Raw genomic sequence first — 25,151 nt, 5'->3', positions numbered from 1 at the left:
TAAAATATCCCCAAATCCCTAAAATCCCCAAATCCTAACTTTAATCCACCGTCGCTGCTCTTTCTGACCACCGCCACCGCCACCAAAGTACTCTCTGCCATCCTCCTAGTCATACGTTGTCATAATTGCCGTCGATTGGCCATAAATATTACGTGGGATCGCAATTTTCAACCTATGGTTTGTAGGGCATAAAATGTTGATTCGTCATCGATCAACCACGATTTCATAAGGCTTTGGTCACTGGGGGAGGTCGGGTGGGGCTTTGTCGACGGCAAAGGCCATCGACCGACATAGGTTTAAGGGTTGAAATGTAGGTTTTCAAAGTTTTTGGTTTATTTCAAAATTTGTGTTTTCTTTTTTCAAAAAATATATATAATTTTAATTTTTAAATTTTAAATAAATTTTTTAATTTATCAGATTGTGAAATGTGTCACTTAACGAGGAAATTAACGTCGTTAACAGCCCAAACACCTAAATTGATAACGTTTGTAACGTTAGACACATGAATGAGTCAGAAAATAGTTTAGGCACCTATTTGAAAAATCGGTATAGTTTGGGAACTTATTGTGGTATTAAGCCAAAAAGTAAATCTAAATTTCATACAAAAAATTAGTAAATCTAAAATACAAATACTTTTCCTAATATATAATTATTGTTAGACAGAAAGGTAGCAGCACCGACAATAATTATATTAATAAGTTCAGAGTGAGAGATAAATATAATATATTAATTGCATTTTATATTTATGCATGTTTTAATTGAGACTTAATATCTATTTTAGCCATTTAAAGGGATTTTTTTATTTCTATTATTTTTAATTTTTTTATTAGTTTGACTCTTCAATTTTTAATTACGTTATCATTTTTGTGAGACTATTAGAAAAGATTAGGGAAATAAGATTGATTTAAAATTATTTAACAATTAGGGTAAACTACACATTTAGTACCTAAACTATCAACTTTGGTCCGTTTTAATATCTAAACTTTCAATTTTTTTCAAAATCATACCTAACGTTTCGTTTTTGTTTCATTTTAGTAACCTATCGTTAAAAACTTGACGCATTTGGTCCCTAAACTATTAATTTTGATTAGTTTTAGTACCTAAACTTTTAAAAAAAATTCAAACTGTAACGTTACATTTTGAACATAAATACTAACATGAAACAAAAACTAAATTTTAGATATGATTTTGAAAAAAAATAAAAGTTTATGTATTAAAATGAATCAAAACTAATAACTTAGACACTAAACACATAATTTACCCTAACAATTAATGTGAATGTTACAGTGACGGGAAATTTCATCGTGTAGTCCCGACGATTTTGAAAAAGATCAAAATTGTCTTACCTTCAAGACAAGTTTACTCTTTTCTTTTCTTTTTTCCTTTTTTTTGTCAATTTTAAGATAAAAATGAAAGAAAACGAAGTATATAGTGTAAAACATAAATTATGAAAGCAAGATTTATACCTTCAAGACAATTTTACCCTAATTTTGTTTTTTTATATTAACGTGCCAAGATTGGAATGGCCTAATTAAATAGGGTAAATTATGTATTTAGTACTTAAATTACCAATTTTGGTACGTTTTAATGCCTAAACTTTCAATTCTTTAAAATCATACTTAACGTTTAGTTTTTATTTCATTTAGTACATCGTCGTTAAATATTTAAGGCGCTGCATCTTTTATGGGTAAATTATATCATTCATCACTCAACTATCTTCTCACTCCTATTTTGGTACTACATTTTAAAAAATTTCAATTTAATTACTCAACTTTCAAATTACTCTTATTTTAATCACTCTAATTTATTTATTAATAATTTTTGTGACATGACAATTTTTATTATTATTTTATTAACATAAAATTAAAAATAAAATTAAATTTGAAAGTTAGAGTGGTTAAATTAAAAAAAATAAACTTTAATAACTAAAATAGGAGGGAGAAGATAATTAAGTGATGTGATACGATTTTCCCATAAAAAGATGTCGTGTGCAAATCAGTAAAATCAACAGTTTAAGTTTTAAATAGCGAGGAATTAAAATGAAACAAAAACTAAACGTTAGGCATTGTTTTGAAAAAAATGAAACTTTAGGCACTAAAACGGAGCGAACCCAATAGTTTAGGTACTATACTCATAGTTTACCCTTAAAACGAAATAGATAACTTAAAGGATCAGTATATAACTTGAACTATAGTTTGAGATGTTTCGACCTATTAACCCATCTTCGGACAAATGGTGGAACACCAAATGGTCCGACTATTGTATTCTCTAAACAATTTCAGCTAAGATATTTAGCTTACATTGCTTTCGTTTGGGCTTTTGCTTACTTCAACGAAGAACAGAGTTGAACAATCCATCAATTTTTTTAATTCAATTTGAAGAGTGAAGACGACAGTTATGGTTATAACTCAGCTTCCAAGGTTCCATTACTTGGTGTTCAAAAACCCGCCGCCGAGTTTCAATTTCATCCCCAAACCGAAACTCCCGATCATCAAACCCGCTTCCCCGACGCTCTTCTCCACTCTTTCAGCGGCCGAGCCGACACCCATCGCCGATTTCGCACCCCCCGATGAGCCCAAGCTCGATGTTTCATTGGACAAGCTGTTTGTCCCCGCGGAGACCGAGGTTTCTCGCAATGATCCCAACTTAAGCACGAGAATCTTGAGAGGGTCCAACGTAGTTTTGAGCAAGTATGCAAGGGACGCTCAAGTGGTTCAAGCTGAGTTCGTGAAGAGCAGTGTGAGAACTGAGGATTGCCCTTCCGATGGATTGCCGGAGCTTGCGCTCGTCGGCCGGTCGAATGTCGGGAAATCCTCGCTTCTTAATTCGCTTGTTAGAAGGAAACGCCTTGCTCTCACGTCTAAGAAGCCTGGTAAAGTTGATTTATTGAAGCAAATTATGATAGATATATTGCTTAGGCTAATGGAATGTTTGCTCTTAGAGAGTCTTATTAGCTTGAAATGCCTGCCTTAAAGCAAGATGTTTGCATTTTGTTGATGTTGATATGTTGAATTTGGTCTCTATTAGAAGCTAGAAACCGTGCAATGAACTACTTTACACGTTTTGTATGGATTGAAATAACAATAACATTATTGTTACGATAACCGGGATGATAATGGCGAGTAAACAAACAAGATCATAAACAAAAACATACAGATTTTCATGGATAATCGAGTGTGATTCCTAAGAAACTTACAGATTGTGATGCAAGTAAATGTCTATTGTTCGTAGGGAAGACACAATGCATCAACCATTTCCGCATCAATGACGAATGGTACCTGGTGGATTTGCCTGGATATGGGTATGATTTACCTTCCAAAGGCCTTCCTCTATAACCTGCTCTTTGTTCAGACCTTGTATGAGTAGATACACGCCTACAAGTTATAAACTTCCCGATTTTCGTATAGTTGGAATGTTGGAAACTTACTTTTATTGAGGCTGTTCACTGTCCTAGAGAAAATGAAATCATGTACCATTCTCATGAATAATGTGGTATGGGACTTAATTCAATCACTTTCTCCAACTTTAAACCATGAAGGGTCGATGTATTCGATATCTAATCTTTTATGCGGTCATATGTTTCTGATCTTTGTTTATTTGTTAAGAGGAACCGGTTGGTAATCGATACGCCAGTTTCTCTTTTAACCTCTGTTTTGGTTGTCCTCCCTTAAATGATGTTATGCTGTTATGCAGGAGCTAAGTATGGTTTTGGCTGCTGCATACTTCCGCATGATCACTGTTTGACTACACTTTTCTCTTTAACAGGTATGCATCTGCACCTCAGGAACTTCGGACGGACTGGGTCAAGTTCACCAGAGACTATTTTATCAACCGTTCAACGCTAGTATCGTTTTCCTACTTATAGATGCTAGCATTCCGCGAAGAAAATTGACATGGAATATGCTAGTTGGCTTAGTCAGAACCAGGTAATGTCATTCATTCTTAACAAGAATGGGAAAAGGGTACAAGGATATGACATGTGAGTGACCCACTTTGATATGGCACTTACATCGCCTTCTTGAGATGAAAGGCAAAAGGCCCCTTGATCCTTTAGTTTAGACTGCATGCTGATATTTCATGTTATAGGTTTACTCAGCCTTTAAATCATCGTTCTGCAGATCCCCATGACATTGATATTCACCAAATGCGATAAGCGGAAGAAGAAAAAGAATGGTGGAAAAAGGCCCGAAGAAAAACATGAGCGACTTTCAGGAGCTGATATGTAGTTTCTTCCAGTCGTTGCCGCCGTGGATCATGACCAGCAGTGTTACAAATCAAGGACGTGATGAGATTCTATTGCATATGGCTCAACTACGGAATTACTGGCGGAAACACTAAGGTTAAAGAACCCCCATAATCAACCAAGCTTATGCACGTCAATGTACTTGATTTTTAAACGCTGATTCTTTGCATACATTAGAAACAATACCCTTTCAAGTTTTGGACTTTGTTTAAACGAGATTACCATCCGTGCTTGCTTGAGTCAGCCACTAATGAGATCATTTCCGAAGAAAAAATCCAACCCCAGATGTTACATCTTCATATCCATATCCGAAGACAAAAAATATTTCATAAGTTTATCTATGGATGTGGTCATCAGCATCTCATATGGCTAAGAGAGGTCAATGATGTAAATTGTATTCTATAATCGAAATGAAGTCGTTGAGATTCATGATAAAACTAAACTTCCTGTTCATAGATATTAGATGAAACATAAAAGTGCACAATGTTTTGATGAAATCACAGAATTTCTCGTTTGTAAATACAGAAATCTAAAAAACAATAAACCAAGATACATATGCAAATATAACCAAAAAATTGTAAATATCAGTTACTATAGAACACAGTCCATACACCAAAGTAGAGTGCAACGGTTTCCTGCTTCATACAATTGTCAGTCAGAAAGAGATACAAGAAGCAGATATATGATATCATGGGCTAAAAGTACAGATAAAACAAAAACTGGCTAGCAAGTAAAAAGCACAGATTCCTACAAAAAGCAGATTATTCTAACACGGTGCCCATATATAAACTTGACCCCCACTTGTGGCACCTGCTAGCATCCCAACTTCACATGGGTGTGCATCAAACCTGCAGGGAATAGCAGACATTTCTGGGCTCTGTAATGTCATTACCTTTTGTCTTTGTGCCGGAGATATCACATCAACGCCTCTTTTCATGTTGCCGATGAATATGTACGAATCATCCCAACCCCATATACCTCTGCTTACCAACATTTATAGTATTAGAACTCAACCATGGTCAACTACAATCATAGCATCAAGCAGATTATTTGACAACATAGAAGTACCTGAAAGAAGAAATCCATCTGCCGGTCCAATTATTATGGTATATCATAGAAGTGTCCTCAAAATTAGCTCCACTTGTTATACCAACGTTGTTGTCCAAACTGTTATTAAAAGAAAACGATAACAGGCAGAACCAAATAATATACTGCTTACATTAAATTAATTGTAGAAGATCATATGCAACTAGAACCTATGTTTCTTAGACATTTCATTCTTCTTGAAGTACCCATGTCTAACACATGGATGTAGAGCGATATGGCCTCCAAATACATAGAAAAACATTAAAAAAATCAAGCAAAGCCTTGTTGGATAGATACTCGTATTGAACTCTCACACCTAAGTCCGAGTAATATAGACTAGAACAATACTATGGCTGAGCTTTCAGCTTCCTTCTGTTGTGTCCATCCATCCAGACTATATCAACAAATTAAGCAATGATTTCTATTGCCAAAAGGACACAATTAATAAACAAGGTACCATCCTAGAACCACCTACTGCCAAGCAAAAGGTATTATTAATTAACAAGTTTAGCTTATTTGAGACAAAGGGTTTTAGTTAACTATAGGGTTAAGAAGAAGAAAAAACGTAATACCTTGTTGTTGCAAGAGAGCTTCCAGAGGGTGAGAAGTAAGCAGAATGAACAGCCCTATCATGGCTCACAAGCCTCAATGTTTTGGGTTTACGAGTGCTCATAATCCTTAAATCCCAAATGCAGGCAGTGCCATCCGTTGAACATGTTGCCATAATGTTGGAGTTTTGCAAGTTGAAGCTTATGGTGTTGATCCTATCTTCATGGAGCATCCAACTTTTGCTTGATTTCCCGGTCCGAATATCCCAGACATTCAATCCTCCGCGACCTTCACCAAAATATAGGTTGGCCGAATTATTAGCCTGTTGAGAGAGGGAATATACAGTATCATCAGAAGAATGCACCAGCTCGAATAATTCTTTCTCGGCATCCATTAATCGAATAAACCCGTCATAGCAGCTGCTATAAATCTGCATCCAATATATACATTCCTTTAGCAAATTGTAAACCTGAAATCATAGACTCAAAAGTAAAGTATTGGTATAGTACATCAAATTTGAACTGAAAGTACCTTTGACATAGAATATTGTTGAAGCAAAATGCCAGATATAGGACCGGAATGCGGGCGGTAAAGATATATACCATCTTCCTTTTCATCCTTAGAATCCACATTCCAAAATGCAATATTCCCAAATTTGTTCCCAGCGGCAACCATCCTCATGCTGCTGCTAGGGAAAAACTTAACCACCATAATCCTTCCAGGCATAATTCGTGCGACGTTTTCAGGTTTCAAATCCAATGATTCCAACCATGGATCTCTCTTCTCAATCTTAACTAAACCATCCAAATGCTCGTTTTTAACCAGGCACTTGGCGGACTTTCTTTCTCCACTGAAATTCTCATCTAACTCTTCTTTAACCGGTGATTCAAAAGCCTCACTTTTGCAGGAACCCAATGTTCTCTTCTCACTAAAATTCTCGTCTTGAATATCCTTAACACCATTAAACTCTTCTTTACTCGAAACATTGTCTAGGGTTTCCTAGCAATACTTAAAATTGTCCCAACAAACACGTGATTAGACTCTACTTCGTCTCCACTGAAAGCATCTTTCATACTGATAGGACCCGAAACACGAGGCGATTGTGGCTTTAAAGGGCTGACAGATTTAGGGGTTTTATCGAAATTTTCACTGAAATCATCAGGCAAACCATTTGAATCCGGTGGCATACCTCTTGTTCTCAACGACCGTCGAATTACGATCGGGGTCTCTGTCTTGGGTTTCTTCACTGGACTCACTTTATATGTTTTTCTACAATACAACCATTTATAAAAAATAAAAAAAAAAACTAAAAATCTAAACATCAAATCATTGAGACAAAAATAATTTAAAAAAAGATGGATCTATGTTACCTTTGGCGCTTGGTATCGGCGGAGAGAGTGGCGGCCTTCGAGTGTATCTTGAGTGCGGCCACCATCTCTTCATTTCTCTTAATGTTTTCAAGTCTTTTGCGTTCATACTCAGTTAGATTCTGAGACGCCATGGAAGACAATTATTTGCAGCAGTGAAGAAGAGACTAGAAGGGTGCTTCTTTTTTTCCCCTCTTTTTTGTGGGGATTTCGATTTTTAAATCACTATTTACATTTATGGTTTATGGTGATTGGAGGGTTTGGGCGGGAAATAATCTTGGCGGCAAAAGATTTTGTAGTGCTACGTGGAAGGTGTCTGGCCGTTTATTTTTAAGGTAATTATATATTAATTCTGGTCCATTTTAATATCTAAATTTTTATTTTTTTCAAAATCATATTTAAAATTTATTTTTTTTATTTTAGTTCTCGTTAAAAAATTATCGATAAATTTTGATTTTTAAAAAAAAATTAAGTACTAAAACTAATAGTTTAAGTACTAAATAGATTATATTTTTAACGGGTGTTATTAAAATGAAATAAAAATTGAAGAAAATTAATGGTTTAATTATTAAATGTGTAATTTACTTTTATTCTTATTTGGTGAACTACCTTTAAATAGAAGAAAAATGTATTCAAATATATTTTGAATCACAATCTCCTAAATAATTCATTAATTATAGAACTACCTTTAAATAGAAGGAAAATGTATTCAAATATATTTTAAATCACAATCTCCTAAACAATTCATTAATAATAATATTTATTGAATTAATATATATTGTATTTTTTTATTAATATGAGATAAATATAAAGTAATATATTTTCAAAGATAATTCTTAACCATTTGAGATTTAACGCACACTAGTAATATTTACGATGCTCGAATCTGAAACCTCTAGGAATAACAATAACTTTTTACCACTGAAGTCACTCGGTTCGTACAATATATATATTATATTTGAATATGTTAAAATAATTATAAAATAATATATATTAACTGAGCAGCAAAATTGAAAGAACATAAGTAGCGATAATCTGATATCTGCTTGTTCATACTCAAAATTTGAATACAGGGCATGTAACCAAAACACTTGCTAGCAAGTGCAAAGCACAGATTCCTTCATTGATCAGATACATCCATTGATGGTGTCCAAAGACAAACTTGACACCCTGCGGTGGCTCCTGCTAACATCCTGACTTCGTACGGGTGTTTTTTCGAATCTGTAGGGAATTGCAGACGCTTTCGGACTCGGTAAAGTCATAACAGTTCTTCTTTCTTTGTGTCGGAGAGATGACATCGACGCCTTTCGTCACGTTGTCGATGAAGATTTATGAATCATCCCAACCCCAGATTCCTCTGCTTACAAATATATGCGTATAACATCAAGCAGACTATTTGAGAAGAGCATAGAAGTTCTTAAAAGACAGGCAAAAGCCTACCTGAAATTTAGGTTCATCTTTTTGTTGTTGCAAAATATGACATAAGATGAAGTCCTTAATACCCCTGTTGTTGCAAGAGAGCTTCCAGAGGATGAGAAGTAAGCAGACTCAACAGCCTCACCGTGCGTCACGGTCTTCAAGGTGTTTTCGAGGGCTCGTACTCCTTAAATCCCAGATGCAAGCAGTTCCATCTGCTGAACCGATTGCCATAATGTGTTGGGATCATGTGAGTTGAAGCTTATGGTGTTTATCCTATCTGTGTGGAGCATCCGGTCATTGCGGGACTTCCCGGTCCTAGTATCCCAGACGTTTAATCCGCCATGACCCTTGGAGAAATACAAGCTTGCCGGAGTATTAGGCTGTTGAGAAAGGTAATAAATAGCATCTTCGCACGAATGCACCGGATCAAATACTTCCTTCGCCGCATCCATCAATCGAACAACTCCATCATAGCCACCGGTATAAATCTGAAAACAAAAAACAATAAACAAGCATTCCCTTGAATAGATTGTGAAACATTGATGCAACACATAAAGTTCGAGACCGAAATTACCTTCGACGTCGAATACTGTTGAATCTAAATCCCAGAAATAGGACCTGCATGCGGGCGATAAACATATACACCGACTTCTGTTTCATCCCCACAGTCCACATTCCAAAATGCAATATCCCCGAACTTGTTACCGGCCGCGATCATCGTCGTACTACCGGAAGGGAAGAACTTAATCATCATAATCCTTCCAGGGGACATCGATGCTACAGTCTCTGGCTCGAAATCCATTGATTCCAGCAAGGAGTCACTCTTCTCAATCTTAACCAAACCACCCAAATGTTCATCAGAATCCTCTTTAACGATCTCTGCCTTAACTGGTGATTCCAAGTTCCTTTCTCACTAAATTCTCATCTTTAATGCCCTTGACACCATCAAACTCTTCCTCATCCGAAAACTCAGATTGGGTTTCTTCGGCAATACTCAAAATCGCGTCAATCAGCACTAGATTATACTCAGATTCGAGTCCCCTATAAGCATCAATCATACTAATAGGTTTTAGCAAGTCATCGGTCGAATCCTGTTGCATACCTCTCGGTCTCAGTGACTCGAGTTATGGCTGGGTTCTCCGTCGAGGGACTCTTCACCTTACTCGCTTTATGCGTTTTCGTTCTGAAATGCAGTTGTTTTTTACATGAAATAATTGTGACATAAATAGACTAGAAAAACAACAGTGGCGGCTTTTGAATGTATATTGAGAGCGGCCACCATCTCTGCATTTCAAGTCTTTTACTTTCATGCTCTGTTAGTTTTTGAGACGCCATGGAAGACAGAGATTTGCAGCAATCAAAAGGACGGTGAAAGATATTATTTTCTGTGAAAATACCGATTTTTACTGGATTATTATTCAGATTTACGGTGATTAGAGTGTTTGGGCGGGAAATAATCTGGGCTCCAAATGATTTTGGACTGCAACGTGGTTCGGCCGTTTACGTTTCATTTGGTGAAATTGGATAATATTTAAAGATGGATGGGTCCAAGGTCCAAAAAATTAATTTGATGTTAATTCAAATCGCGAAATAATTAACCTATATATAATTTTTTTATCTTTTATATTTAAATTCTAATTTGACTATGTAATTTTTAATTAGGGTTAAGTACAAAAATGGTCCCTTTACTATAAGATATTGCATTATTAAGTCACTCAACTATCAAAAGTTATAAAATAGTCCTTTGACTATAGAATGTTGCTTTGTTAAGTCCCTCAAATAATAAAAATTACAAAATGATCACTCGACTATTAATTATGTTCCAAACTCGTCGTTTTTGGTTTAAAAATTGATGGTGTTATGAGTTGAACGCTAACATGATAGTGTTGATATGATAATCATTTGAGATTCTAGGATTAAATTTTATGGTAAACTACTTTAAATATCACTCACCTTTAAGTGTGGGATCGAAAATGTCATTGATGTTTCAATTTTAACACTAACTTTTATATTAACTATAATTTTGCCACTCTGTCGTTAATCCATTAATGGTACCATGACATGACATCTCTATACCGTGACGGTGATGATGTGGCTCCATCATCAAAATGACGTCGTTTTGGTGAAACTGCTTTAATGCTCAAAAAACACAAAATGACCTCGTTTTATTAGAGTTATTTGATGAAAATGGTTTTCATGAGATTCAAACCAAAGACATTTATGAACCAATACTTAACACTCAACTATCAAACTAACTTAAGAAGTTGTTATTATATTAACAAAACTGACATTATGTTAATACTAGTTGTATACCTTTCTTCTCATCAACGGGAGTTACATGTTGCAGAAGATCAAAGCCTTGGCAGCTTCACCAAGTAATGAGAGATACATTGTCGGTAATGCGTAAAACCTATCCCACATTAGTGGGAAATACCACAGAGATTGGGTATTTATAGTGTTCATTCTTTCTTCATTGTGAGTGATAGAGAACAAGGGACAATCTCGCATGCCCCTGCCATTGTTGTCCTTCTCATCTCGTGACAATACGTGTCTTCGATAAATCCGCGCGGATTCTATCTTTTCGGAGATTGTGAAAGAATTTTCTTGAGCATAAAAAAGATTGTGAAAGAATTTATAGGCTGCTAATTGTCTTGGTTCGATTTAAATTTCATAGGGTAACGACTGATTAATTAGCTGTCATTTGATTTTTGAAAATTCAAAATCTAAACAGTCAGTTTGTGAAATTATGTCTGTGAAACGTTGGATATATATGGACAATATTTCAGCTCTATTCAGAGTGTTTATTGTGCCAATTACAAAGTAATTACAATAGTTAATTACAAGAGTTATAAATAGTTGGAAATTAAAGCACGAATCTGGACTGCTTTCACGCCATATTCATTCATTTATAACAACAGTTTCAGACAAAGTTTAATTTCGAAATTAATCTGATTTATATATGATTTTTTGGACAAATTTACCCTTGAACTAAGCCTATAAACAAAGAGGTTTTCTAAGTTTCTCAACTCACTCTCTCAACTCTCACATATATTCTCAATCTAAAGCGTTTCAAGCTTCTTTTCTCTAATGTTGTCAGAAGAACAGTATCACTGACAGTCCACTATGGTTTCAATTAGACGAATTCTCAGAGTGACAGTGTTAACCTCGGGGGACGATCTTCTTGTTGCAATGATTACACACATCGGGGAGAATTTGTTTTTAAGACAGTGATATTCACCCCAATATGATTTCAGTTGTTCATTATATTTTATATTGTCCTGTGAGTGCTAACGTCTTCTTTTGCAGTATATATTTCCAACACACATGGTGTCGTAAAACATCGTCGTAGCTCCATAATTACACAACACGTACAAGAGAGACATGGATGAAGATTTTAGGTTGTTTAAATGTGGAGGATTGAACGTGAATAGAAAAATGGTGAAATCGATGCTGAAAGAGAGGTTCAAGAGCTTCAACGCCATGTTCGATGAGATCCACGAAACTCAAAGCTCGTGGGTGGTGAACGATAAACATCTGCAATTGGAACTTAGGGTTTCGATACGATAGTGATTCCGGCTACCAATGTTCTTAGCAAGGTTTTTTGGGTACTCGGATCCCAGAAGATAATGGAGAAGTACATAAAGTTCCAGCCTGATGAGATAGAGGCTACATTGAAGAATTGTTCGATGGAAACTCTGGTTTAATGGCGAGGAAGAAGACATAATGAAGGAATGAAATTATGGGTTTACAAGCTTCTAAATTTCATTCTTGTAATCTACTTTTGATTCCTTTTCTCAACCTACATTCTCTCTTAATTAGCATTGACTCAAATGCATTGAAAAGTATAAAAGTCATTAAAGATTGGGTGTTGAACTTGGAACCCAATTCAATAATCTCAAGCTTGGCATTTCGTCGAGCAGTTGATTGGCATATATGGATTTGGATTGACGAGGAAGATGAAGGTATACAACTAGTATTTAACATATATATTATTTTGTTAAGAAAATAACAATTTCTTAAGTTAGTTTGGTGGTTGGGTGTTAAGTATTGGTTCGTGGAGGTCTTTAGTTCAAATCTCGTGGAAACTTTTTTCATCAAATAACTTAATAAATGATGTCGTTTAGGGTTTTTCGAGCACCAAAACGACCTCATTTTGATGAGAGAGCCACATCATCACTTTCACGACATAGAGATGTCATGTCATCGTGTCGTTAATAGATTAAGAGTGGCAAAATTATAGTTAAACATAATTGTCAGTGTTAAAATTGGCAAAATTGAAACGTCAGTGGCATTTTCGACCCCGCGCTTAGGTGAGTGTATTGAAGTAGTTTACCCTAAATTTTATCAATCATAGTCAACAGGTTAACATTCAACTCAGAATACCATCAGTTTTTTAATAAGAAAATGATAAGTTTGGAACAAAATGAATAGTCTGATGACCATTTTGTAACTTTTAATAGTCGAGAGACTAAACAAAGCAATACTCTATAGGCAGATGATCATTTTGTAACTTTCAATAGTTAAAGGACTTAATAAAATAGTATCCTATAGTCGGGGGACCATTTATATATTTTTACCCTTTTAATTGATAGCCTACTTAATCTATTACAACCGATTTATTGATAATATTTTTAGACATAATTTATTGAATATCTTATTTACTTATGACTTGATTAAATACATTCAGTTATTCTAAGTGTAAGATAATATAGTAAGGTCAATTCAGTTATTTATCTATGTAGCATATACACTTTGACTTGGGTTTTTAATAATTATATTTTACAAATTTATAATTTTAATTTACTTTATTAAAATTTATTGAGTGGTTTAATGATTAAGGAAACAATTGTTTTTTTATGTAATTCTAAGTTCGAATAATTGTAGCTGTAATAGTTAATGAGTATGTACGTGATTAATAAGAAATTTATTAATTAAACTAAATCTATTATTATTCAATGATAATAATTAAAAGGTAAAAGTGTGATTGAGTATCAACAAGGTGATTGAGAGTTTTCACATGATGATAATATTTAGAACATATATACTTTGTTATCACCTTAGTTAATAAAAAAATATAAAGGCAAAATGATAACTTTTACCCCTGTAGTAGACCTAATTTATCACTTTCGTCCCTATTGTTTTGCATCAATTTAGTCTTCGAATTTGCTTAATAGTATCATTCGATACCCTACCCCTAACTTAAAACCCTAATCCCTAAACGACAAGCCCGTGGCCTGTAAACCATAAACCATGAATCATAAACCCCAACTCAAGATTTATATTTTAGGATTTTAAGTTATAAACAAGATATAAAATGATATAATTAAATAACTTTGAGGGTTAATTGATGCTATGATAAAAAATAAAATAAAATCTACTACAGGAGTAAATTAACCCTTAAACCTAATATAAAAATCCAAAAATGTATAAAAGTTTATATAAAAAAATAATAATAACATTAAAGCTTCAAAGAGTTGCAACATAATTTGAAGGGAAAACACCACCACAAATTCACAACACCCACAAAGCACTCCACTAACAGAAAATTTCAAAACCAAAAGAAATTCCAAGAAAACATAACCAAAAAACCCACACCTTTTAAGCCAAAGCATTGGAAGAAAAAACAAAAGAAAAAAGGGGGGGACCAAAAAGAAAAGAGCTTCTTCTGCAAACTGTTCACGGCATGTGTTTTTTTCTTCTCCTTTTTCTCTTGATGGTTTGGTTTACGCAGTAAAGAAAAAAGAATGGGGAACGTAACGTCGAATGTGGCTGCAAAGCTTGCATTTTTCCCACCAGACCCGCCGACGTACGAAGTTTAAAGGGAAGAAAATGGGAAGCTGGTTGTGCCGGGGTGACGGCCGACAAGAACATGGATGTTCATTTGCTCGATACCAAAGGTGGTAATAATCGTGGCCACGTTTTGGAGACACCCATTTTCCAGGTTCACCTCTTGTATTCCCATGCCAATGCTGCTGACATAGGACATGCATGAACTCTTTTATGAACTCAGAGCCATTTTCGTGTCAATATCATGAGGTACGATCTCCTTCTTTGGATTTTTATCATGAATCCTTGATGAAATTATTGATTTTTTTTCAGTTTTCTGGTGTTGTTTCTGGTTTTTCATGCAAGTCCTGTAATGTCTTAGTGTATGCATATTTGGGAACCATTGCTCCCAATGTTATTTTTCGGTCTAGAGTTGGGTCGGGTCGGATCTCATTTAGGTGTACAATCCTTGAAACAAGGCCTATATGTATGCCATCTAATGGTTTTCGGCTGAGCTTTTGTGGAACAGCTTCAACCCCGTTGTTCCTCCTGCATTGATCCATGTATCTTAAAATTGGTTTTTCTGGCTGAATTTGAACAGTTTTCTCATCAAATCTTAGCTAAAATGGTTTTCACTTTGCTGTGATCATATAGGCTTTGAAATTTTGGTTTTTGTTGCTGCAGTTATGATTATTCAGGCTATGGAGCATCAACAGGCAAGGTAGATGAATGTATATACTTTTGCATTTTACTTTTATTTCACCAAACCGATTGTGAATACATTCTGATACCTGATAAGTTTGCTTTTTTTTTTTCTTCAATTGCAATAGCCAACCGAGCTCAACACATACTATGACATAGAGACAGTGTACAATTGTTTGCAGAAGGAATATGGGGTTAAGCAGGAGGATTTGATTCTTTAGGGTCAATCCGTCGGAAGCGGACCAACTCTCCACTTGGCTTCTCATTTACCGAAACTTCGAGGAGTCATTCTCCATAGCGCCATCCTCTCCGGCATACGAGTCTTGTATCCTGTAAGATGACATTTTGGTTTGATATATTTAAGTAAGTTTTGATTTTGGTTCTTCAATCCTGTTACGTGATACACATTGAGGAAGCTTTGTCTAAATTTTGCAGAATATCGACAAAATCCGACGGGTAACTTGTCCGGTTCTAGTTATGCATGTAAGCATATCTTCCTTCAGATTATTATTGCATCCGTTTGCATATTCCTCCAAGTTGATTCTCATGCCATGTCGATCAACGTTGCAGGGTACGAATGACGAAACAGTTGACTGGTCACATGGGAAGCAATTATGGGAACTTTCCCAGGAAAAGTACGAGCCATATGGGTCAAGGGCGGCGGCCATTGAACCTAGAATCGTATCCGGAGTACACCAACACCTAAACAACTTCATAAACGCGATGGAGATGATTGGGCCAAAAGATCAGAACAAATAATGCTAACCCCAGTATACGGAATCGAAACATAACAAATGCTTGAGATTCAAGAAAAGGGTAGCCACATGAAAAGGGCTGTTACATCGTCCCAAGAATCGATCCCCTTGATAGGCGGTGACTCATGGTACATTTTGCAGATATGTAGTTTGCTTGATCCCGAGTCCGGACCCTGTTCCGAACATTTGTCGGGTAGGAAGTATATCCTGAAGTTATACACAAACTTATTGGTTGGATTTCATACACTCACCAAGTTGATCAATGTAAACCAACTTAGATGAAAGAAAATGGGAAAACATGCGGATTAAGCTGGTTCTTGTGCACTGTGCGTATACAGAATGGCAATACAAATGGAGCAAAATACATGGCATAAATTTGGCCAAATCTTCACTTGTGATGATCAGCTTTCTCTGATGAATCCCTAGGAAATATCGGAAAAGATATAGAACTTAGAATCATTTTATAACATAAATACATGGTACCGAAAAATAACATGGACGGAACACAAAGCAGCGTCATTGCATCCACAATCAGTGTTCATATTCCATTAACATTCATGTTGACAAAATCAGCTTCTAATTTTCTCTGAGAGATTAGCCACCCTGCAAAGGAATAACAAAAGCACAAAGTGATAACTAGGTTATTCGCATAGATGGCTGGAAGTTCTGAGTACCAAACACATGAACAACCGAGGAAGATTTTTCACGATCGCCTGCGTAATAGCCAGATCGCATAAAAGAAGGAAACGACAGCACGGTAAGCTGCAGCTCTGCGTGCAAGCTCATTATTACATGCTAATATTGTTAAAACACAAGATATCCCAAATTCAACTGTCATTCCTTGATTGGTAGCAAATATTCATGTTGCAGACAGTTTTGAAGAAATAACAGCCAAGAACAATGGTTTTAAATATCCAATGATCATATGATCCTGATTCATAGACATGAACATTACCCTAATTCAGCCGAGGAAGTTCACTTTTAAGGATTGTCCTGTTTCTCATCTGATCTCTTGTTTGGTTTGAAAGCAACATACTTGAAAGAAAAAAAGATGTGATCTTGGAGAAAGAATCCAAACTAAAAAAAAAGTACATTTTACAGCTCAATCTGTTTCCCTGAGATTGCAAAATGATGGATATCAGATTATGTATTTGTTCATTGTTGGATCCAGAATCCAGATCCTCTTTGAACATTATGGTGTAAAAAGTCTATCCCTGAAGATATATATATACTAGTTCGCCCAGGTTTCAAATTTAACTTTACAAAAGTTAGTCTTTGTAAAAACTATCAACATTTACAAAGTTGTTTGCTCGGCAAGGCCTCCACTCGGTCACCTGCCCCTCTTAACAGATTCACTGGCCACAATACATTTGTCTGCCTCCCTTTGGTACCGGTAAGCCACCCTTTCTCTCCAGAAAAGGTGATGTTCATGTGTCAGAAGTTCCACAAATTGCTTCTCGACTCTCGCTTGAGACCAGTTCATTGCTTCCACAATCTGTGTTCATCATAATCCATAACATGAACATGGTCATGTTTCACCACATGAATAAAGGCAAAGTTCAATTAATTAAAAGGATGAACATAAAGAAACAAATCATAAGATCTATCTGAGTTGACAAATGACTTCTAAACTGTGATCAGAGATTCCAACCCTGTGAAAGATTAAAAAAGAGCACAAAGATATAAATAAGTTATTCACAGATGACAACGAGTGTGAACTAGACGAACTATATAATCAACTACAAGTAAGTTCCTTATCAGTTACAAATATATTTCATAATCTGGACTATTGTTAAATAATGCAAGAACAATGGTTCAGCAGCACTCTGATTACTCGATGATCAACTATAGGATCTTGATTCATAGACTCATGAACATAACCCTGAATCATTCTTGATTTCAATAAAATCACATGGTTCCTTATTCTACACAAGACAAGTACACAAAATACATCTTTCTATGAGAAGACCAAATCACTACAAAGGGAAACATAGTTCCTTCGGGCATGTATAAGAAATAGTCATTTGGGCACACAAAGAGATCAGTTCCATAACCAATTAGCAACTACAACAAACCGAGTGCCTCAAAATCCTGAACACAGAATATGATTAAACAAGCAGAAACAGAATTAAATTTTGGTTTACTTGACAACATCTTTGTTGCGTGTCAATAACAAAGCAGATTGACACCTCTAAAATCGTCAGAAGCTATAAATCAATATCTCAAATGGAGGAAATATGAATCTCAGAACAAATAGAATCAAATATAAACACAACTTGGCAATATATGAAAACTACGGTAAGACAGTATACTTAACAAAGCTACAACCTCAAAATGCAAGATTAGCAACAATGGCTGATCAAGATCCCACATTTTCCACATGGGGTATTCCTTAACTTCAATCTAATATAACTAATCAAAATCAAATTTTGACAACCACCAGGAATCAGTTCTGGTCTAGTATTACTCTCCATCTCACCCTTACATAAGTAGAACAGCACAAACTGGATCCAGAATCATACTGATTTCACCATCAGATTTTCAACTTCCAAATGAAAATAAGATTATAATTAAGACTCCCATTAAGATATGATACTGGGTATTTTTCCCAGAAAGGAAAGAACTCAACCAAGCACAAAACCTGGAGGAAAAAGATTAGAAAATGAGGGAGGGGAGGCTCAGATTCGCCTTTTGTCAGACAAGTAAAGAAACAAAGCCGGTGGCTGCAACAAAAAGGAGTTGCCCCGCCAAACTACGGCCTTTTCCCTTCAAAAGTCTGAACTTTAATAATAAAAAATCATCATTGCCTCATTGCGTCGGCGGTTTTGAATGATCATGATGAAGAAGAAGAAGAAGAAACAATATTAGCAAAGCGAGATGCTGAAGCGATGATGATGATGATGATGGAGATTGTGAATCGGATGTACTAGAGTACAGAGACAGAGAAAGACAAAGGGTTGTTGTAGATAAACATCTGTAAGTGAAAGTGAAATCATAGGCTTCGCTTATCAATCAGAGGAGGGGAGCAACCACCCTTTAGAAAACCAGCCACCTCCTTGAGAGCAAAGCCTCATTCTTAAACTAATGAGGGAGCTTTTGCACACCTGCATTCGTCTGCTTACCTTTGCCTTTAATAATGGGTGAAGGGCCAATAAGGATTAAAGAGTGGTACTTTAGTCATTTAAAAGCCCATACCCTATTAGACTTCCCTCTTTCATGTTCATTGGAAAAAAAACCGGTTAGTACTGACTGAATCTTAATTCGATTAGTATTGTTGTTAAAGGCTGTGAGTTCAAGCCTATTTTAAGTGCATTAACCTTCTATTTTAAGGGATTGAGGAATTATGAATTCTAACGGCGAAAACCAAAAAACCTTGAAAAACTTAGTTGTTCCAATTAGGGGTGTAAAAATACCCGATCCGGTTGATCCGGTCCATCGACCCGAACTTAAAAATTGGGTAATTTTTTCCGTCGACCCTAACATAAAAAAACCGGATAATTTTCTTAAAAAAAATTACCTGGCCGAGTCGAGTACCCGACCCAACATTTCTCGAGTCAAGCTCGGGTCACAAAATTGAATTTTTTAGGGTACACGATTACTCGAGTATCTGGTTAGGAATTTTTTTAGGGTAAACTACCTATTTGGTCACTTATATATTATCTAATCTATATTTTGGTCACTCGATTATTATTTAGGGTAAACTACCTATTTGGTAACATATATATTATTTAATTTATGTTTTGGTCACTTGATTATTATTTAGGGTAAACTACCTATTTGGTCACTTATATATTATCTAATATAACTCATATATATATTTTTATTTAGTGTAAACTACTTATTTGGTCACTTATATATTATCTAATTTATGTTTTGATCACTCGATTATTATTATTATTATTATTATTATTTCAAAATTATATCTAACATTACGTTTTAATTTTGTTTTGTTTTGTTTTGATCACCCATATTTAAAAATAAACAATGATGCTAACATGACATTTTTTAATTATATTTACATGTTGGACTATGTAATTCGAAGTTTCGAACATTTAAATTTGTGTGTTTTTTAATTAATAATTAAAAAAAACTCGGTTACCCGATTACCGAGTACCCACAACATCCGGGTTAGGAGAAATCAATTACCCGAATATCCGGTACCCGGATTTGCACACCCCTAGACTGCCAACTAAATGTTAAATAAAGCTCTAATCTACATAACCAGAGAAAAATGGAATCATAAAAAATTGAAACTTATGTTTCACCCTCCATAATATCAGTTGATGTTTTGCACTATTTTACTACAGAAAAGAGAGTATCTAGTAGAAATCTTATTTGAGCCATTTTGTCACAACTCGAAACTATAAAATGTTATTCGAACACACCATATATATATGCGAGCATCAAGACTTGTTGGCAGTTCCATGAATGGACATTAAGGATGCACATGTGTAGCTTTAATGGCTAAAGCTTTCTCAAAGATATGACAACCAGCCAAATTTGAGTGACGATGAGATGAGTGATGGTTGAACATATCAACCGATGTAGCTTTACGTTGCCTGATTCATGCAATATCTGCACGATCAAGCATGTCTACCAAAGTCATTCTTCTGGGGAACCTAGGTGGCAACCTCAAATTCAAGGCATCTTCAATCTGAATAGGGAGATGAGTTGCAACAATAACAATCCCACCTTTCTTTCGAGCTCTGCGATAATGTATTCTAGCAACCTTACCCCTTCCTCATCTAGTGCGACTGAAGGCTCATCTAGTAGCCAAATCGGCCTATCGATGGCAAGCAACCTAGCAAGCTGCAGCCTCTTTCGTTGCCCCATTGAAAGCATTCTTGCCTTATCTTTTGCCAGTCTTCCTAGGCCCATGAGTTCCAGGGCAGGCAGGACTTGCCGTGCTTACCTTCAAGAACCTCAAACCATTGAACATTGTCAAGGACTGTGAACTTTTCTTTCACCGCATCCTTGAGGGAAAGCCAATTCAGTTGAAGCTTGTATTGGTGGAATATGCCTGATTGGGTAATGTCATGGCCGTTCCAAAGAATCTGACCAGCTGAAGGTTTAGAGAACCCCGCTAACATTCGCAGGAAAGTAGTCTTGCCGGAGCCATTGCTGCCTGTCAACACGAGTGCTCCACCATCATGAACCGAGACATTGACGTGTCGCAATATTTGTTGCGCATTTCTCATGCAAGAGACGTTGTCTAGAAGAATTCTAGGGAGTGGGGGCTTCCGCAGAGCCATTGAAGTTGAAGGAGAATATTATCCCCGGATTCAGGAATGTTGCAATCGACCTGCAAAGCGTATGAACTTTAGCAACACAACCCAAATACCATGATTTTCATATAAAACATAATCGATTTGCTAAAGAACAGTACAAAAGAGAAAATGAAAACGCCAAAATTTTTGTTTCTCATCTCTATCTTGAGACTGCCTACAAGACGAAAAACAAAGGTACACGGAGTTTTGAATTCATTAAGGAAAAGCATCAAACACTTAAAAGGCAATCCCTTTTCCATTATGGAACTAGTGAAAATGTATTGAAAACTGAAATCAACACTAACCCAGGCCAGAAAAACAACTACCCATACTAAAAATAAGTATGAAGAATCCAATCTTTAATGACAGAGACAAACAGACATGTTTGCCATGGACAAGAGCACAAGGCTGCCGAGTTTGATTAAAGAAGATGAACTTTTATGTTCAATGCACAGAACTAAACTCTACAGAAACCAATCCAACCAAAATTAGCAATCTTGATAGAAAGTTACCTCTGAGAGAAATGGAAGAAAATTGACAGTTTATTCTCCTCTTCGAAAGATTTTCCCGCCACCCGACGGCGCTCGAGTCTTTGAGAATGTAGATGGTCTGCGCTAAATTCAGCTTTAACAACTTCAACCGAACTGGGCTTTATAAACCCAAACAAAAGAAGAAGAATATAAGCCCAAGCGACCCACTAAAGTATTGAAAAATAGGGCTGCGTTTATAAAGTCCTTCACTTCGCTAAACCCTCCGCCAACCATCTGCTGCAGATTATCTCCCCAGGGTTCGCGCTCTTCATGTTCTTTTTCTTTGCTTTCAGTATAGATTAGCTAAAAGATCCATTTTCTAACACTGTTTTCGTTTTTCTCCTTGTGCTAACAGGAAACAGTACATCCGGTTCCAACTTCAGCTCAAAAAAATGTCAGGGTAAGTGAAATTCATTCCTTTACTGTGGCATGCCTGAAGAATTTGATCTTGTTGTTGTGGTTGTTTTGATTTCTCCATATTAATTCAAGCTGCTTGCATTTTCATTATGTAGACCTCTGGGTTTAGTTTGCTTCACTGTTGCCTGTTAATATGGATTGCTTGAATGTTTCCTGTTTCGAGATTGTTCTTTCTCTTAAAGATTTCATCTTTATTTTGATCCCTTTTGTCAGTTTGTATGTATTTATGTGGTATTCGTGCCGGTTGCTTCTTGCAGGGAAGAAGTTGCCGTTGCTCAACCGAGGCAGCGCCCGCTCTGGGTGAGCCGATGGATATCAACACAGCCTTGCCCCTTGTGCATCGGTGATTCATTGATTGTGTCACTGAACCTCCTACAGTAGATGAAGAGGGAGGGTTACAAATCAACCCTTGAAGATTATGGCAGACGAATCGTAAATCGAAAGGGAAAACCTGTCACTCAGCTTTTGGTTCGTGGGAGAATCTGACTGAAGAAAAATACTTGGGAGGATTATACGACTCTCAAAGGCCAGTTTCCTGCGTTCGATCCTTGGGGACAAGGCTCGTCTCAAGGGATGGGTATTGTTATGGTTGGAGAAGAAGAGAGAAGAGGAAGCATCGAAGAAGAGAGACGAGGAAGCAGGAACAATTGGGAAATGGGGATCGAGGGTTAGGATTGAAGATAGGGATGGGGAATTAAATCACGTGAGATGCACAAGAAACTTACCACAGCAGAGGAGCAGGCCTGGAAGGATAATGGCGTGATGGAGCAGCCCAAACACGAAGGCCCAGTATCTGAGAAAGAATAGAGAGAAGAATCATTCTGTTAGATAGTTGTTATGACACTGGACAGCTAGCAGGAATTCTATGGCTCATGTAATTAATAATACTAGGCTTGATTGTAAAAATCTTCTAGGAAATGAATGATGCAAACTTCTTTCTGTAATCTCTCAATTCTTCTTCTAAAACCTATTTCTTTCGACATTCTTCTCTACAAAAATCCAGTCTATAACATCATTGTTCTCTTTTTTACTGCAGGATTATGGTGAACAACATGAGGCCGTGGAAGTTGTTCAGCTGCAGAAGGATTAAGCGATTGGAGGACGGTTTCTTCGGTAAATCAGTGTTATTTTTCTGGATTTTCGATGGTAGACGACGGACAAATATGTTTGAGAATTTCTATTTTTGAGGTTGTCCCAATGTCATCTGCTCGGTGTTTCTTAAGCATGCAACAATTTTCTTAAGTATGCTTGAGAATTTATTGCTCTTTAAATAGTTGATGCCAGTTTGAGTTTGCTTGTTTAAAATTTGGTTTTGAAATTCGGATCGAATTTTTAAAACTCGAGTTTCATTCGATATCAAAGTTAATTTTAAAATTGATTCACTTATAATATAGAATAATTGATGATCATTGAGTTCTCAATTAAGGTAAGATTTGAATCTTTATGTTGTGAGTGAAGTAAATGAATGAGAGGATCGTTGTGTAATAGATCTTAATAGTAGCTGATCTAGATTGTTTAATCAATAGATTAAATATCGGTCTTTAAAACAAAATAATCAGATTTATGTCAATATTTATTTAAAGGGTTCAATTATTGTTCAATTATTGTTATAATAAGAATTGTCAGTCCAATTCAGTTGGTAAGAGCGCAAGACTCTTAACCTTGTGGTCGTGGAATCGAGTCTCACGGTGGGAATTCATAATTCTGACTGCCGGATGTCTCCCACGGAAGTTGTTCTCAACCTAGCGTTGGGGACAGCCTATTATCTACCTTTTTTATCCCATAACATATGAGAATAGGATCATCTAATTATTGTTTATAATAACTTGTACATTAAATGTAATAATCAATATAAGAAGGATAAAAAACACCCATCATCATTAAATTCGTTCAATTTCTTTATTAAATTTAACACAATTAATATTTTTATCACTCGATCGTTTTTCAGTAAACAGTGCTATAAATGAGTGTTATATGGATGTAAAATAATATTGTTTTGGTGAAAATTTTATTTTCTAAAATGATTATAGCAGTTGAGTGATTAAAAATGTTAATTATATTCAATTCAGTGAGAAAATTTGAATGGATATAAAGTACATTAGTTAAATAAAAGAGAATAAAGTTGAGTGATGATTGGTTAAATAAAAGAGAATAAAATTTAGAGAAGATTGGTGTAATTAACCCATATAAGAAAGCAAATCTTAGAGAGTTCGATGTATATGGTTTTTATAATGTTTAAAAAGCTTATCCGTCTCCTCTTTTCACGTATATGTATTGTATTTAATTTATCAAAGTAATAAAATTCATTGTATGTATGATGAAATTTATGCTTCAAAACTTAAAATAAAGGTGATTAAAATAATATTTTATATAAATAATACTTAATTTATTGATTAATTAATGTAAATTAAATATTATAATAATATATTATAAGATAATTCAATTTTATTTCTTTACAGTGTCGATTTGTGTGGATACCATATTTTGTCGGGCGGGGAAAAGATTGATACTGATTCGGAGATTTTCTCTTTGAAAGGAATCTTCTAAATGTGAGGAATCGTCACTAATCATTTAAGGTGCGATCGTGTCACCATAAAAACTGGGTGATTTTAATAAAAACATTTATTTTTGTAAAAATACAAAGTTCAAGGTCTGCGAAAATCCAGAAATCGGGTTCGGGAGTCAGTTACTCGTAGGGAAAGATTAGCACCCACAAGCGTTCAAAATTGATACCTAGTTGGTTATCCTATATTAAAATCGATAATTTGAGTTCGGTCTTTATTTAATTTAAAAATCATTACGGATGCAAAGTTGAAAAGGGCATTCGTTTATTGAGACCGATAGCGTTCGCTCTCAAGCGTAAATGCGTGAGATCAACTATTGTGCCTAATAACCGGACATTGCCTTAATTTTAAAAATCATGATGCGGTTTTGAAAAGGATGTCGACTTACTTCGGAATCACCAGTAGTCACCCCTAATAATGATTACGGGAGATATACTATTAATTCACTAATAAGTAAAAATAATAATAAACCTTGGGTTTTGGGTA

General features: G+C 35.6%; 1 protein-coding gene, 2 long non-coding RNA genes and 3 pseudogenes across 3 annotated transcripts; 3 read left to right on the top strand and 3 right to left on the bottom strand.

Annotated features, from left to right (window-relative positions):
* Positions 1 to 2,317: 2,317 nt before the first annotated feature.
* On the top strand, positions 2,318 to 4,521 carry LOC120200661 (annotated as a pseudogene).
* Positions 4,522 to 4,816: 295 nt separating this feature from the next.
* Positions 4,817 to 7,452, bottom strand: LOC120200652 (WD repeat-containing protein 76-like). Its single transcript, XM_039201434.1, is given in 6 exon segments — positions 4,817 to 5,223; positions 5,312 to 5,410; positions 5,902 to 6,308; positions 6,410 to 6,870; positions 6,873 to 7,147; positions 7,249 to 7,452. Coding segments are annotated over 6 exon segments (1,587 nt in total). The 5' UTR covers positions 7,380 to 7,452; the 3' UTR covers positions 4,817 to 5,009.
* Positions 7,453 to 8,365: 913 nt separating this feature from the next.
* Positions 8,366 to 9,792, bottom strand: LOC120180317 (annotated as a pseudogene).
* A 4,823-nt stretch (positions 9,793 to 14,615) lies between these two features.
* On the top strand, positions 14,616 to 16,062 carry LOC120192149. Its single transcript, XR_005522758.1, has 5 exons — positions 14,616 to 14,700; positions 15,115 to 15,151; positions 15,261 to 15,499; positions 15,568 to 15,615; positions 15,703 to 16,062. It is a non-coding gene; the product is annotated as an uncharacterized LOC120192149 (long non-coding RNA).
* Positions 16,063 to 20,159: 4,097 nt separating this feature from the next.
* Positions 20,160 to 21,744, bottom strand: LOC120200642 (annotated as a pseudogene).
* A 137-nt stretch (positions 21,745 to 21,881) lies between these two features.
* LOC120199015 lies at positions 21,882 to 22,403 on the top strand. Its single transcript, XR_005523414.1, has 3 exons — positions 21,882 to 21,941; positions 22,040 to 22,084; positions 22,359 to 22,403. It is a non-coding gene; the product is annotated as an uncharacterized LOC120199015 (long non-coding RNA).
* Positions 22,404 to 25,151: the final 2,748 nt, after the last annotated feature.

This window comes from Hibiscus syriacus, unplaced genomic scaffold (genome assembly GCF_006381635.1).
Source record: "Hibiscus syriacus cultivar Baekdansim isolate YM2019G1 unplaced genomic scaffold, ASM638163v2 tig00000340_pilon, whole genome shotgun sequence".
Classification (NCBI taxonomy): domain Eukaryota; kingdom Viridiplantae; phylum Streptophyta; class Magnoliopsida; order Malvales; family Malvaceae; genus Hibiscus; species Hibiscus syriacus.
This window is presented reverse-complemented; position numbering and strand designations above follow the sequence as displayed.